General features: G+C 42.9%; 1 protein-coding gene across 1 annotated transcript in view; it reads left to right on the forward strand.

The window, feature by feature from the left end:
* wdr27 (WD repeat domain 27) overlaps positions 1-17,027 on the forward strand; it is a 439,332-nt gene that overhangs the window by 13,478 nt on the left and 408,827 nt on the right. The window contains exons 9-13 of the mRNA XM_033026389.1: positions 4,967-5,135; positions 6,085-6,188; positions 8,488-8,552; positions 9,449-9,573; positions 10,469-10,545. Of these exons, the coding sequence (XP_032882280.1) occupies positions 4,967-5,135; positions 6,085-6,188; positions 8,488-8,552; positions 9,449-9,573; positions 10,469-10,545 (540 nt within the window). The remainder of the gene's footprint in view (positions 1-4,966; positions 5,136-6,084; positions 6,189-8,487; positions 8,553-9,448; positions 9,574-10,468; positions 10,546-17,027) is intronic.

Raw genomic sequence — 17,027 nt, forward strand, 5'->3', positions numbered from 1 at the left:
GAATGCACTGTAGATGAGCCATGATTGAATGGAGGAGTAGACTTGATTGGCCGAATGGGCCTGTTTTCACACTATATAACTCCATGACTGGCTCTATGAGTCATCAGAGAATATCAACTTCTGATGATATGATGAAATGTGATGAAGCTGGCAATTGCCCTAGATACTACTACTCTTGTAGTAGTATCTAGGGTAGTGGCCTTCAACAATTCCAACTGTTTAACTGTTCAATGTGACTTCAAATGAATGGAAATTTTCCCTTTGCTTTCTATTGACTTCAGTTTTACCAAGACATCTTGACGCTTGACTCAGTCAAATGCTAATGATGTCCAAGGCAGTCACTCTCACCTCACCTCATCTCTGAAACCTAGAACTTTGAGCTATGTTTGGATCAAGTCTGTGATGAGATCTGGAGCTAATTATCCTGGCAAAACTCAAACTGAACATCAGTGAGCAGGTTATTGGCATTGGTGCTGCTTGATATCTTTGTTGAAAATTGCTTTGCGGAACAATGACACTAGGCTAACGGAGCAGTAATTGATCAGCTTGGCTTTGTCCTGGATTTTGTGAACATGCCCTGGAGGTGTAATTTGTCATTGTCTTGGTTAGATGCCAATTTTATCACTTTTATAGAACATAGAAACATAGAAAATAGGTGCAGGAGTAGGCCATTTGGCCCTTCAAGCCTGCACCGCCATTCAATATGATCATGGCTGATCATCCAACTCAGTATCCTGTACCAGCCCTCTCTCCATACCCCCTGATCCCTTTAGCCACAAGGGCCACATCTAACTCCCTCTTAAATATAGCCAATGAACTGGCCTCAACTACTTCTGTGGCAGGGAGTTCCAGAGATTCACCACTCTCTGTGTGAAAAGTGTTTTTCTCATCTCGGTCCTAGATGGTTTATGCATGCAACCTATAATGTAGCTACCTCAATACCACTAACCACGCCCAGTCATCTCAGTATAACTGTGATATCTTCCCCTTGCTCCTCGCTTGGTTCCAGTACGCCTGAAGACTAGATATAGTCAGTACTGGGACGTGTTTGACATGTGCCTTTATTAAAGACTCAGTAAAGTTACAGTGTGTCAGACTGGACTCCTTTACATGGTGTCAGTAAGTTAAACGCGCGCCTCCTGTTTATCGGGTTTTATTTGCTCCTAATTTTACTAGTGTTTAATCCCCTATTTACCATGGCATTCTCGTGGCGCAAGCTCTCTCCCCTTGTCTTTGACGCTGACATTGCGGAGCGATGGGCTACTTTCGTGATGGACTACAACCACTTCATCAACATCGTGCACCGAAACGACCCTGATGCGGTCAAAGCCTCACTCCTGCTGAACTTTGCCGGTCCCGATGCTATGAAGCGTGCTCAGGCTTTCACTTACAATCCAGCGGTCCTGGATGACAACGACCAGGTCGTCGAGCTGGCGGAATCTGCCAACGACCCGGTATGTCTCTTACGCAAGTTTACGGAGATTTGTGACTTGCCCTCCAACCGTATATTGGAGCGGGCTAGATTCTATACACGGAAACAGCAGCCTGATGAACCTGTTGAATGTTTTATTGCTGACCTGCGCTACCTTGCTCAGCGGTGCCGTTTCGAGAACATGCGTGATCAGCTCACCAGAGATATTTTGGTCACCGGCATGCTAGATCAGAAGCTACGAGCAGAGCTGCTGCGAAGACCGGATCTCACCCTGACTGAGGCTATGCATGCATGCCGAATAGCTGAGGTGGTCGCTCCGCTACATGGGCAGAGGGGATCTGACAATCGGGCTATTAATCTGACTGGTGTTGCTATGCCCCATCGCAAGCAAGACAACGTTCACCCTGCACCGCGGCTGACTTATGCCGCTCGGGTCCCGCTTGTCATGAAGTGCCCCAACTGCAATTATGTCCACTCTATGCAGTCGCAGTGCCCAGCATTTGGTAAAGCTTGTAATTTCTGTAAGAAGATGAACCATTTCTCAGCTGCCTGTCGCTCCCGTGGGAACGTTCCTCCAGCTCCCAGACAAGTTTTAAACAACCTTTAACAAGTTGATAACGAATTCGGTTCCCAATCTTCTGTCGACACTGCCCTCGACTCTGAGCCCAGTATTTCCATGGGAGATGCCAGTGTTTATTCTCTCCTTCATAATCAATCTCGCCTCCCCGATCCTTCTGTGCTTGTCACTGTCAACAACAAGTCCTTCACTACTAAGCTGGACACGGGGGCAAAAGTGAATGTTATGTCAACATCCTTGTTCAGGAAGATAAGAAATAATGAGCTGTTAACTGCTGATCGCTCCATATTGCGTGCTTATGGGGGAGAGGAGCTAAAACCTGTGGGGAGGGCCACCTTCCACTGTGTGCTGAAGAAATCTTCGCGTGACCTGTCGTTTTTCATTCTTGACTGTGACTGTGACTCTGTTGAGCAATCAGGCGTGTCAGGATCTCGGGCTGGTGTCCTTTGACCACGAAGTACGGGTGATGCTGAATCCACTCTCCGAGTACCCTGACCTATTCGATGATGATCTGGATAAGCTGCCCCTTGTATACAAGATCGCAACTGACCCGTCTGTTGTACCAGTGGTCCGTGCTCCACACAGGGTCGTTTGCCATGAAGGGCAAGGTCGAAGCCATGCTGAAGAACACGGTTGACATGGGAGTGCTTGAAGCTGTCAGCGAACCCACCGAGTGGGTCTCCACCATGGTCGCCACCATGAAGAAGGGTAAGAGCGAGATACGGGTGTGCATCAACCCCAAAGACTTAAATCTGGCAATAAGGCGTCCTCATTACCCCATGAGGACTGTAGAAGATGTTGCTGCCCAGGTCGGTCAGGCCACGGTGTTCTCTGTCCTTGATGCCAGGAGCTCATTCTGGCAAATACCTCTAGACAAACACTCCTCAGACTTAACCACTTTTGGCACCCCCTTCGGAAGATTCAAATGTTTGCGGATGCCGTTCGGCATCAACTCTGCTAGCGAAGTGTTTCAACGCTCCATGGAGCAACTGTTTGCTGGCCTGCCGTGTGCCATTATCGTGGATGACATCCTGGTTTATGGGAAAGATGCTGCTGAGCACGACCACAACCTCCGACGGATTCTAGACCGCGCTCGCCAGATCAACTTAAAACTTAACCCGTCAAAGTGCAAGTTCCGTGTAGCTGAAGTATCCTATGTTGGCCATATCTTCACAGCCCACGGGCTGAAACCTGATCTGCAGAAGACCAACGCTATCTCCGAGCTGCCTGCCCCGACCGACGTGACCAGCCTGCAGCGTTTCCTGGGCATGGTCAACTATTTGGGAAAGTTCATCCCTGACCTCAGCGAGTTGAGCGCACCCCTGAGGCAACTGACGAAAAAAGACATTGCCTGGTCCTGGTTTCCCCAACACCAGCAGGCTTTCGACCTTCTCAAAACAAAGCTGATTAGCACACCGACTCTCAAGTTTTTCGATCTGCAACGTCCAATTGTAGTTACGTGTGATGCTTCCCGCTTCGGACTCGGTGCTGCCTGCCTGCAACTCCATGATGACGGCTCGCTGCAGCCCATTTCTTATGCCTCGCGTACCATGACAGACACTGAGCAGCGCTATGCACAAATCGAGAAGGAGCTTCTTGCGGTTGTATTCGCCTGCTCCAAGTTCAAGGACTTCTTTTTCGGTACCAGGTTCACCGTCGAGACGGATCATCAATCCTTGGTGACCATCCTCAATAAGCCTATCCACATCGCTCCAGCTAGACTCCAGCGCATGATGTTACAGCTCCAGCGGTTCGACTTTCTGATCGTGTACAAGAGGGGCACCGAGATGCATGTGGCTGACGCGCTGTCCCGGGCCCCCCGGCCTCCCTGCATGCCCCGGTCAGTTCGCTTGCCGCGTTCTCCTCCCTCTGCGCTTCCTGCTTTCGGGCAGATGATCTCCTCCCCTACTCGTTCTCCTTCTCTTCCTTCCCCCCCGTCTCCTCCTCCTGGATCACCTGTGCCGGTTGGGTCACCTTCCGCATTCCCGGTTGGGTCTCCGCCGACTTTCTCCTTCCCGGCTGCTACTGCTCCGCCTCCTCTTCTTTCTGGTGGGGAGGGTGATGGTGCTATACGCACACGCTCGGGTCGGGTTGTCAAACCTCCTGTCCGCTATGGTGATTTTGTTTAAATTTGCATGTGTTGTATAATCACACTGCCACTGTTATAACTTCAATTTTAGATTTCTAAGGGAAAGGATGTAGATGGTTTATGCATGCAACCTATAATGTAGCTACCTCAATACCACTAACCACGCCCAGTCATCTCAGTATAACTGTGATATCTTCCCCTTGCTCCTCGCTTGGTTCCAGTACGCCTGAAGACTAGATGCAGTCAGTACTGGGACGTGTTTGACATGTGCCTTTATTAAAGACTCAGTAAAGTTACAGTGTGTCAGGCTGGACTCCTTTACAGATTTCCCCTTTATCCTTAAACTGTGACCTCTTGTCCTGGACTTCCCCAACATCGGAAACAATCTTCCTGCATCTAGCCTGTCCAACCCCTTAAGAATTTTGTAAGTTTCTATAAGATCCCCCCTCAATCTTCTAAATTCTAGCGAGTACAAGCCGAGTCTATCCAGTCTTTAAAGCTGAATAGACTTGAACAACTTTGAGGCATGGGCAGTTCTGAAGCACATGTGCCCACAACCGGGAATTTGTCAACACGCACATTCTATGCAGACTCCAGTGCGTTTGTGCAAGTCATTTCTTGATATTGCTTCATGACAGTGGGAGCCTGAGAAGAATGTTAATATTGCATTCACCCAATCGAGTCTTTTCGTGATAAATATAATATTATTTGCATGAAGCCATGGATTAACCGGGGAGCTAATTTCAAACGGAAACAGATTTTAATGTTTTGTTTGTGACACCACCATTTTACATTATTGTTTCTGATGTTTATAATTTCGCGTTTTTTCCTCTTTTGATGCAATTATATATCTGTTTTCTGTTTACAGATGTTGAGTGTACAAATAGTTTGAGTAATAGTGGGAATCTGCCTTACTCTTCACACAATTTCAATGCCAATGATTCGGAAAGTGAATCGCGTGCATGTGTGGAATTTCCAATCCTCAAAATGATTCATTGTGAATATTTATTGAGTAGCTTGTTGAAAAAGGATTCAAGGTATGCATTCATAATTCATTGTAAATTGCAAAGCGCATGCTGATTTAAGTGAGAAAGTATAGCCTTTGTGATTAAAAAAATAACCACCCATATTAATGTTGCCAGACCAAGAAGGGTTGCACAAAAATGCAATCTTTGGAAAGGCCATGGAGGGAGAAGGTGAGATTGTGTGCAGTGTGCCAAACATATGGGTGGAGATGTGGAAATATGTTTCTCCCTTCACAGATACTGTCTGACATGCTCAATATTTCCAACATTTCCCGTTTAATTTCAAATTTCTGGCTTCATTGGGGTAAAGTAAAAGTACAGCCTGAAACAGTGGAAGTAAAGGTTATTCTATAAACGTATTTTAAGATGTTGACTCTCCTCAACAATACGAAGGTTAACATAACTGTTATGTAATCAATGTCTACAATGAAGGCCTGATGATAAATTATTGTATCTTGCAGCACAGAAACAGGCCTCTTGGCCCAACGAGAACATGTTGATTATCAAGGTCCCGTTTACATTAATCCCCTTTCATGCTCCCCGTATTTCCAAGAAACCCCCCCCCCCCCCAAATTCTACCATTCACCTTTACACTGATTTGCAGTGGCCCATTAACTGACCAACCTGCACTTCTTGGGATGTTGGAATAATATAGAAAACTCAGGGAAAACCCATGTGAGGGTCACAAGAAGAACATACCAACTCCACAGAACCAGCACTACATGTCAGAATTGAACCTGGGTCATTGTAGGTGTGAAGCAGCAGGTTAATAATTGTGTCACTGTATTATCCCAAAATAATACTGCCATTTTACCACAAACTAAGTGAAATGGGACCAATTGCTGAAGTTCAATTACAGATTGTGTGTAGTCTTCTGTGCTGGATTACAATGGTATATTACAGTTGTTTTTCACTTTACATTTTTTTAATTGTTTACACAAAATGTTGCTTTTTGTTTCAGTGATATACCAGAAAATTCCAGTAGCCTATGGATAGGGATGATACATGGCATATTCAATTTGAATCTTGCCACTGGTGAAGTTGACGCTGCTCTGCAATTTGAAGGTAAATTTTGTGCCATACATGTACCTTACTCATGCCATTCAGTAATTAAAACAAATACTCAAGCATGGGACGTGGGTGTTGATTGCAAGCCAAGCATTACTACTCATCCTGTTTGCCTTTGAGAAGGATCTGGTGAATTGTGTTCTGATGCACCTGCCTTGTAGATTAGTGTGCCAAGTATGAATACATTTCCCCCACTCTGTCCCTCTCCCACCACCACCCCACGTTGGTACCTTCACCTCTCAGCATGTGCTCAAGCTAGCTACTATTTCCATCAGTACTTGGAACTACTGAAGCATTCTTGGTTAGGATGTACATTCCATGCTCTTGTGGTCTTCAGTGGATGTTTTCAACATGGAAAAGTACTGATTTATAATTTGAGGGATGGTAATGAGAGTGGAGATTTCCGTGTCAATATTTGGCAATTGCAAGAGCTATAGGATCTGGAGTCAGTACTGAGGGGACTTCCCGAGCCACTTACCCTGTCTAAACAACGCTGCGAACCCTCCCTCCACATCCACATCTGCATCTGTATTAAGCGGCCTTTTCACGGGGCGAGTTGACGCAAGATGTCACCAGAGTGAAGAGGTCGTGGTCCAGCACGAGTCTCGCACGATATAACGGCAGTAGATAAAGAGTTCCCACGGTACTCGGCATTTCTGCTATTTGTGCGAGTGACTTGTCCGTTTCCCGAGCATTCCCGTTAAATCTTGAATGAACATCGTGAACTACACGTGACACAAATGATGTAACTTTTTTTTCACACACTATATATATCCTCCCTTGGTTGAATTGGCTCATTTGGAGACATATTTTACTGTGTATGTGGGAGACACAGATGGACTGAGCACAGTACCTCGGTCTTACTGTGTGTGGGAGAGGGGGAGAAAGAGACGTACACTCAGAGGCAGAGTCTCTCAGCCTGTGTAAGAGGGAGGGAGAGAGAGAGAGAGGCACACACAAGGTGGATGTGAAATCTCACCTGCCTGTTTCAGTGACAGACACCCGCCGTCAGTAAATGAAGACACCCCCATCTGTCTCCCCCTCCTCTCCCTCGACTCCCCCACCTTTCTCTCCCAACTCCAGTCCCGTCCCGACCCCCTGGGAAACTGAATAGAGCAACAGTCAACTGCTGCCTGTGCGCTGATATGACAATAAAGGCTACTTTACTTTACTGAGTTAAAGAGTTCCCACGGTAGACTGTAAAACTGGGACCCTGGTTCTGGACTCCCCCAACACCGGAACCCTTCTTCAGACAGCTTAATCGGAATTGAGTCTGAAGATGTGTCTCGTACCGAAACATCAGCTTTTTTTCTCCAGAGATGCTGCTTGACTCGCTGAGTTACTCCAGCTTTTTGTGTCTGTCTTCGGTTTAAACCAGCATGTGCAGTTCACTCCTTACACGGGTCTCTGTACAACATTGATTGGTAGCGTTCCGGACCCCTGGACCCGAGGACTCCGACCTGTATCTCTCAAAGAAGTACATGTGAAAAATTTCTCACGGACCATAAAAATGCGTAACCTTTCAGTAAAGTCCCTTTTAAAGTCCCTTTTAAAGATTATAGTTATTTTCTTGAATCTCATTAACATAACTCATGAATAAGTTGATGTCCATATGCGGATGCAAATCTTTATTTTTATTTATTTTTTAAATTCAATCCCACATAAGATCATTTTTACTCACCTTCTGTTCCCTCTGTCCAGCTTCCGGGTTCACCGTTCGCAGGAGTTCCCACGGTACCCGCAAGAGTTATTACGGATATCGCACTGGCCACTACGTTCATATAATGTTGCAATACTCAACCACAAGTGTACAAGTCACTCTTGGAGAAATTCAAACTTTCTTGAATTTTCTCCCGAGTGACCAAGTTACACGATGACCTGCCGTTAGCGCTACGGTGGTCCACGGTGGTCCACGAATGCCGCACTGTTATCGCACGAGGTTCCTACGATGTTAAACTCCGGTTAACTCTTGCGTCAAGTCGCCCCGTGAAAAGGCCGCTTTACCATACCTGTGGAGATTGGCCACAGAGTATGTCCTGTATGTGCCACTCTAACTCTAAGATCCCGTATTTAGACTAAACTGAGACACAGTTCTTCCAAATTTGGCACCTCAAATAATGGCATTGCCATAGTAACAGCCCCCATCACTGCCTTGTTAGTTATTGTGTTTCATGAGGATTAAAAGTCCCAGTTTTAATTAAATAAATTAAATATTTTAAATTTCTTTCATAATACTTTGTATGGTTAAAGGTACATGGAAGTCCAGATTGTAATAATGTAAAATGTCATATTTCAGATCATCTTGGATTAAGCATTCAGACAGCAGGATCTTATGCAATAGGAAATAGAAGCACTGACAAGGTAACTTAGAAATTGTTTCATTGGGAATGCACAAACTAGTTTTAATGTTGCGTAGATACTAATTGCATTGTGAACGATAAAGATACATTAATACATAACCCAATCTGATTTACAATTGAAGGTAAGTTATGTGCCTTTGCATAAGAACCAATGGAATCTGACTTGATATGTATGATTCTTCTATAAGAAATGTTGTTCATCTGACCACTTCACTCTGGACCTTTATATTTTCTTGATGAAAGATTTGAGGTAAGGGACAAATGAAGAAGGTGTATCTGTGATGCATGCGGGAAGGTTTGGGTATATACAAGAGTTGGAGCCAATCGATGTTGAGAGGGATTGCGCCAAGGGTCGGCTGCTCATTTAGCACCCACAAGACTTTTAATGGTGTTGGACTGGTAAATCTTATGAGCTACTGGATGTTACTCAAATTAATACCTCAACCCACTTATAAGTTATACATTTTAACTTAGTAGTGTAATACATTTTTCATAAAACCAATTGAGTAACCTAGTAAGTTTGAAGGGGGACTAGAAAAATGTGTATCCTGCACAATTGGATCTGCATCAAACAGTTTTCCCCTATTAGGGCTAATGGAGTCCTTCGGTAGATTTTCTGTGAGGCTAGTGAATCTATTAGACAGATTTGGTTTATAGAAGCATTGTTATGTTGAATGTAGTACTCAAATATGCACGGTCTGGGAAATATCTCTTCAAAAGCAATTTATATATTTTTTCTCCAATTTTGCAATTTTTAATAACTTATTTGCTGTTGATAAAAATGCCCAACATTTCACAAGAGATGAAAATTAATTTAAGCAAAATATTTTACCAGAATGTTTGCTCATGCATTTGTTTCAAAAATTCATTGTGATTCAATCTTTTTCACTCCTACAGATTTTCTGTCTTCTTTCTTCTTTGTTTGGAAAGCATATTGCTCTGCTGGAAATTGATCTGCGTGAGCTTGCAGGAATGTGTCCGCAGTATAGAAATGAAGCGGAACCACTCTCTATCATTGCCAGGTAAAACTTGTCCCTTACTAGAGATTATTATGTTTCTTTATGGGAGAAATACATTATAATACAGCATAACTGTAGAATAGAACTAACTAATTACAATTGCACTAGCAAGCTAGCGATTTAGTATATTTCTATAGCATTCATCATCATGACCAACTAATCCAAATGAGGCACGTATTAATTTTGAATATTTATTTACTGTCCCCAAGTCTTGTCTGCAGAACTTGTTGGGGGGTTAAAAAAGAAGGCATGTGCCCAAATCACTGCCAGTTAGATGATTTCCAGCAGGCCTAAGGGTACAATAAAAATCTTTAGTTAGCCAACTGCAAAAAGTTATGACTTCCCTCGCATAACAAACTCGCAACACTCCCAGCATCCTAAAGTATTAAAGGAATTTTAGGGCTGTTGCTTGCTAGAATCGTGATTTTCCTGGTCTTGCTGCCAGGGCTGGATCTTGCCAGAGAAAGTCTAGATTGGATTGGGTGGGTGAATATCCTTGTCCTTGGGCAAGAAATGCTAATGATCTTAGTGGAGAATGAATGCAGCATTTTTCAGGACTTCCTTTGGGGGTAAGAGATTCAGTTTATTTCAACCACTAAGAAGGATATAGCTAATATTACAAGATTAAAATAAATAAATTGCCAACCAACTATGCCTCTTCAATTTGTTACTTGTCATTTCCTTATTTATCAGGTATATTGCATCTGGTTTACTAACTTTTAAAATTGGCACATATTTCTTATTTTCGTTTCCTTTTCAATTGTATTTAGTTTGGCTTTTTTTTTTAACTGCTTGTTACATCATTCCAGCTAATCATTATTTTAATTTTGAATAATGTGATAACATGATACAGGAGTTACAGTTGGCAGCTTGCATTGATCAGCAATATTTTTTTCAGAACACCTTTGCTTCCCACTTCCCCTTTGAACTGTGATACAAAGCAGAAAGAGAAGCCAACACTTCCATCAAAGACAGGTAAGTGCTGTTTTTTATATATTCAGTTTATGAAGAGAGGCACAATGATTATGCTACAACTGAATCGGTGGCTGTTGATAAAATTCATTGCAGTTGATAGGCATAATGTGAAAAATATTCTTAATCAAATATGATTATTTATGTGAAGGGTATCTTTGATTGTGCACAAATTGTTTTGTAATAGTGTTATTTTTGAAGCTTGTTTATGCTGCATTGCTGTCCCCCAAATATGTCTACTTTTTAAACCCTTGAAATCAGGTAGGTGGACATATCACCACAAGGTTAATAACTGTTCTTTGAAGATGTTACGTTATTTCTATGTGCGTCACTGAATTTTAGTGCATGGATTAGTGTTTAAACTGCATACCTGTGCTGACTTCTGCAATTTAACATATTGTTTGTTGATTGTGCAGTTTTGTTTTTAAATAAATTAGTTATTTTCATGAACATTTTCATGATGTTATCATTCTTGTGAAATTGGTTCATCACTGAAGCTTAAAATTTAAAATAAAACAATAGATATTCAAAAATAAATTTTAGGCAAGCTTTTGTGCAATTGCAATTTCAGTTTCAGGTTAGTGCTCATTTGCATTTACATCTCATTGAGGAACACTTTTGGCAACTTTTAAGCAACACCTTCAGGTATATGAGTTCATATTAATAAGTAAAAAACAACTTCAGACAATATGATGAAATGTAAGAGATTATAGTGATAGATCGCGATCATATAGTATGAAGAGCAATGGTACATTGTTGAAAGATGCTGTGTATGCAAATTTATTAGTATTAAGCTCAATGTCAGAGACTATAAGAAACAAAGGCAACATAAACGTTTTTGGAAGGGACTGAAATAGTTTTATAGTAGTTATGTGTCTGAGTGCCAGGTTCATAGAGTTGAGACCCTCTGTGTCATCCCTTGAGTGTTAGCTGTCAAAAGTTGCACATTTTTTCATTCATCATGTTTCAAACATTGCTATTTTTGCCATTGTTTGCCCTGGTAGTTTGGCTGGTGTTATAATTTACTTGACCTTGGCAAGTAAGAATAATCACAAAAGAGAGGAAATAGAAAGTCCAAACCAAGACCTTATTTAAACTGTGTAATCAGATTCAATAAACTATTTTGCAGGTTAGATGTACAAGTAGTGCCTGTCCTAAACTTTGTGGGGGCTGCAGAATGAAATTAACCATTGTTTCTTCTCAATAAAATACTGTTAACTGATGTAAGTGTATTTGGTATTATCATTTTTGTCTTGTAAATATTTTAAAACATGAATATGTCACTTATATAGTAAAAAAATGTAAGTTTCAATGAGGAATTCAACTATGAGGAATTCAAGTGTGATGAAGATTTAATTCTCAAATTTATCAGGGGGATTTCAAAATTGTTTTCAGCCTTCATCATCACTACTACTATTTTTGGGTGCTCAAATGCAAGAGGAAATTTTACCGTAAATGACAGAATCCTTAGGAGCATTGATGTGCAAATAGTTCTTGAGCGCCTAAGTGCTTTCCCCCAAAAATGCAACATAAGATAATAGGATGGTAAAGCGTACCTACAGCATGCCTGCTTTATCAGTCGGGGCATTGAGTACGCAAGTTGGGAAGTCATGTTGCAGCTGTGCAAAATTTTAGTTAGGCCATATTTAGAGTATTCTGTACAGTTCTGGTGGCTCACTACAGGAAGGATGTAGAGGCTTTGGAGAGGATAGTCCACCAGGATGTTGCCTGGATCGGAGAGTATTAAATAAAAGGAGAGGTTGAACAATTTGGCTTGTGATTGTTTTCTCTGGAGCATCGAGGTTGAGGGGCAATCTGATAGAAACATAAAATTACGGGAAACATAGGATGGATAGTTATTTTCCCAAGGCAAAAATGCCGAATGCTAGAGGTCATGGTTTTAAGGAGAAAGGGGGGAAATTTAAAGAGATTTGAGACAAATATTTTGCAGAGAGTGGTAGGTGCCTGGAATGCACTGCCAAGGAAGGTGGAAGAAGCAGATAAGATAGCAATGTTTAATTGGCATTTAGACAGACAAATCAGTAGGAAAGGGATGGAGAGATGCAGATCTTGTCCAGATAAATGTTATTAGTTACATTGGCACCAAGGTCGGCACAGACATGATAGCTGAATGGTCTGTTCCTGTGCTTTACTGTTCTATGATGAAAAAAGACCAGGTTGTAGAATTTAATTTTTATTGTCGGTCAGTAGAAACGTTCCTTTAAAGTGAATACTTCAAGCATAATATAAAATGAAATGTGTTGTGTATTTGGTGCTTGGAACTGACTTTAAATAACACTCAATCACGGGAGTAAAACAAACAAGCTTCTTTATTCCAGGATGCCAACTTGAGTCTCCCCTGCGCATGCGTACCATTGCGCAAGACATCACATAAGTTAATTCTATCTCATACATCACACTCCTCCCCCTTTAACTTGGAGGCAGGTAACACCATTTCTATTACATACACCACACTCCTCCCCCTTTAACTTGGAGGCAGGTAGCACCATTTCTATTACATACACAGCACTCCTCCCCTTTTTAACTTAATTTCACCTTCACGGTATATGCTCCGTACCTAACATATAATTGATTAATACACTGTTGCAAAATTGTATTATTAAAGTCATCTTACAATAAATCCTCATAACTGTAATAATCATATCTAAACTTAGCACTATTACTTTTTTCATTCCACCCATCTTCCTTAAACCAAATACATTACCCCTTGCTTTATGTGTTACCATTTTCCGTTCCCTTATGTGTCAATTGCGCACTCTTTCTAATCGCTCTAGCTCTGCCTGTATCTCTGCCTCTTACTAGCAATGTTACAACATTTTGAGATTTAAAAAATCAAGTCTGCAATTTATCCCATCAGATAAAGCATAAAAAGAAGTTTAATTTGACACCTAATTCACTTTCATATCTTCAGTATTAAAAAAGTTATGGCCATTTTCATACTCGGAAATTAGCATCTTGTTCCCTATTGATTTTCCATTGACTTAACACAAAAGCTGTGATCGAGGACAGTCTAAAGCCCATAACTTTATTAAAAATTAAGAGAACTGAAAGAAATGTTCAGTTATTACAGATTGAAGCATTCAGAAACAAATATTAAACAATCTTACTTGGATGACCTGAAATTAAAGCATATAATTAGTTAGTTACCCAATTGTAGCTAATTCCAAAATTCAATTACTAGATCTAAACATCTATCCATTGCTTAAGGAAAAATTAACATTTTTAAATAGCCTAAGTGTCCAAAGAACATTCACACAATTCACAATAAAAAATGATTTTAAAATCTCATTGACATTAATTTATAGGCCAAATGGAAGGGATTTAGTGTTCAATTGCTGTAAATTAATGGCCATTTAAATCAGCCATTAAATGGGATTCTGTGGAACGCGCTGGTTTAGAACGCTGCCATTGCGGTGAATTTGTACCTCATGTCGGCATGAAAGATACTGCGGGATTGAATGGGCCCCCAAGTCAGCTACTCGCAACATAAAATTTTGTATAAAGGGATCTTAAGAAGCCCTTTTTAATATAAAAATAAACAACCTACCTTGCGTTGTCCCCTACATGAGATCCGTCCCGTTGTCGGGGTTCGCGGCTTTAGAGGATGATTTTTAATCTACTATAACAATTAAATAACCAAATTTAGTTTAAAAATACCTGCAGTGAACAAACCTCGCAACGATTTTTCATCAGCAACTAAGTAGGCTGAACAACATCGATTTCAACAGCCTAGAGAAAATCGCGTTTTAAACCCGCCCCCTCTCAAAGGCGCCAAAGCCGCGCACACAGGCAGCGGCAGAACTGCAGCGCCGCTGAAGGTAAGTTTTGCAACATACCTACTCTTACCTTTTTAAAAGTCCTAATCCAATTTTGAAGATTTCTTCCTGTTCCTGATATTCTGCTAAGTTAGCGTTTCATTTCTGCTTCATATATTTGCTGTTTTCCTCTGTTTCTCTTTATTATTTGTAGGTGGGATCTGACACATGGCTGCAGGTTTTCATTTTCTAGCAGCTTCCTCTGTCGCTCAATTTCCTGGCGCTGCGCATTTATCTGCTCTTGTTTTTTAATGACATTCTGCAATGCATAACCATCTGTCCATTTCTCAGTGAAGGAGGCTCCATGCTGGACTGTAGTGAAGTGTCCTAGTCGCAATCGGTCCTGCTTACTTTTGTCTCAACCAGCAAGCCTCTCTTCTTTAGACTTTTCTATTAACAGCTTTTTACTCCTTGTCACATATTTATTTAACCGTTCTTTGTATCGTTTAAGCCTTTTCTGTTGTTCATCAATTTGTCTTGTCACATTTCTGGCTCTTCATCAAGAAGTAGGATCTATAGATTCTTTGCAATACAACAGTGGCTTTGATTTGCGCTCTGTATAGTTTTCTTGCTTCATAAGCAAGGTAGTGAGACTGCACTACAATTGCTGTATATTTCAGTTTGAGGAAGTCTTTCCTATACCAACTTATAAGGAGTACTGACTGAACTTTTGCTGTAGCCATCTTTTGCTTAATCCGCTGCCTAACCACCATACCCTTGAAGGCAGCCTGAATGGTAATGGTTGCATACTTTATTGACTGATATTGCACAAACTGAGAATGCCCTATTTTGCATGCTTTGTACCATCTCTGGATCGAAATGACTGCTTGTCGCATAGCTTTGTAGCGTACCCTTGATTGGTACCCACGGAATGAAGCTTGCAGAGTGACTACAGCAGCCTTTTGCATCAAGAAATGTTTTCTTGTAATGCACATCATTAAGAATGACTTAATATGGCATGCTGCCTTGATTTTCTCAACCAATTCTCTGGCTTTAATCCCGCGGTAGAAGACCTGAATACAAACCACTGCTTTTCTCAAACTATTATAATGTCTCATGTGGACATCTCTTATCTGGCAAGCCCTGTATCGTTGCTGTACAGCAGTGGCGAACCAGCGTAGTTTCTCGCGACCGGGCTTTCTCCGCTCATGGCCGTCTCTTGCGGCCGGGCTTTCTCCCACGACCGGGCTGACTTTGTTCCCTGCCGGGCTGAAGGCTCAACTATCGTCTGTGGCGGTCGTCGGACCTGTCCGTGGGCTACAAGGTACTAGGCCCTCACCCAACGTCAGTGGCGGCTACTAGGGCTGGCCGTGGGCTACACGGTCCTCTTTCGTCGGTGGCTTTGTCGGACCTGTCCGTGGCCTACACGGTACCAGGCACTCACCCGACGTCGGTAGCAGCTACTGGGGCTGGCCGTGGGCTACACAGTCCTGGAACTCGCCCGAAGACGGTGGAAGCTGCTTGGCCTCTTCTGCCCCTTTTCCATCTCCCCTGCGTATGCGTACCGTTGCGCAAGACATCACATGTTTAATTCTATCTCATACATCACACTCCTCCTCCTTTAACTTGGAGGCAGGTAACACCATTTCTATTACATACATCACAGAAAGAAAGATCATTTATAAGGAATACAGAATTACTTTCTATGCGTTTACGTTATTGAGGAAATTTTATAACATGATAACCTTACAGTATAAACCAAAGCTTCAGTGGGTAGGATAGTGCTGGTTGGACAGGTAGTGTGCCACCCATCAGAGCTGTTTTTTGGTATGCTGCTTATAAGGCCTTTCAATAATTATGGATTCCTATTGAGAAATGTAGAAGCAGATATTGTATCTGGTCAACTGCTTTATTAAAAATAAATGTTGCAAATGTTTGACACCTGAAATCTATCTATTGGTGATTCTTCAATAAGTGTCTATTTTTAAGTTTCTATTGGTGATTCTTCAATAAGTGTCTACTTTCCCTATCGCAACCCATTCCCCAATGGGGGTGTGGGGGAGGGGGGGGTGTGTGGAGGAAGGAGAGAAGGAGAAGGTTTAGGTGTGGGCTCACCAGTTCCCGGCTCCGACCGCATTCAGTGGCTCCAGGACCCAGCTCCGGACTCACTCACCGGCTCCCGTCCCCAGCGCCTGTCGCGCTCACAGCCCGTCCCCAGCGCCTGTCGCGCTCACAGCCCGTCCCCAGCGCCTGTCGCGTTCACAGCCCGCCCCCGCCCGCGAACACAGCCAGAGGTTTCTAACCTGACTTTCAGAGGGACTCGAAGCAGCCCAGCCCAGCCCCAAGCAGCCCAGCCCCAAGCAGCCCAGCCCTGCCCCAAGCAGCAGCCCACCGTCGGAGACCCGACCCAGCCCAGCCCAGAGTCAGAGAAATGTCGCCGATGTCGCCAAACGGAAAGCGGAGACTCTGATACTGGCGGAGGAGAACGACCAGCACTTGCTGTGAGTCCCCAGCGCACTGCCAATTCCAGCCATTACCCCTCTGGTCCCCCCCGCTGGCTCCTCCCCCCTCCCCCGTGATGCCCCCCTTTCCCCCATGGATCTTCCCCCGTGTTTTCTCTGAGCTCACCCCCCCTTCCCCACAATGCCCCCCCGCCCCCAGAACCCCCCTGCCCCCACGACCCCCACGAGCCCCCTCAACCCCCCCGCC

Source organism: Amblyraja radiata, chromosome 8, assembly GCF_010909765.2.
Source record: "Amblyraja radiata isolate CabotCenter1 chromosome 8, sAmbRad1.1.pri, whole genome shotgun sequence".
Lineage (NCBI taxonomy): Eukaryota > Metazoa > Chordata > Chondrichthyes > Rajiformes > Rajidae > Amblyraja > Amblyraja radiata.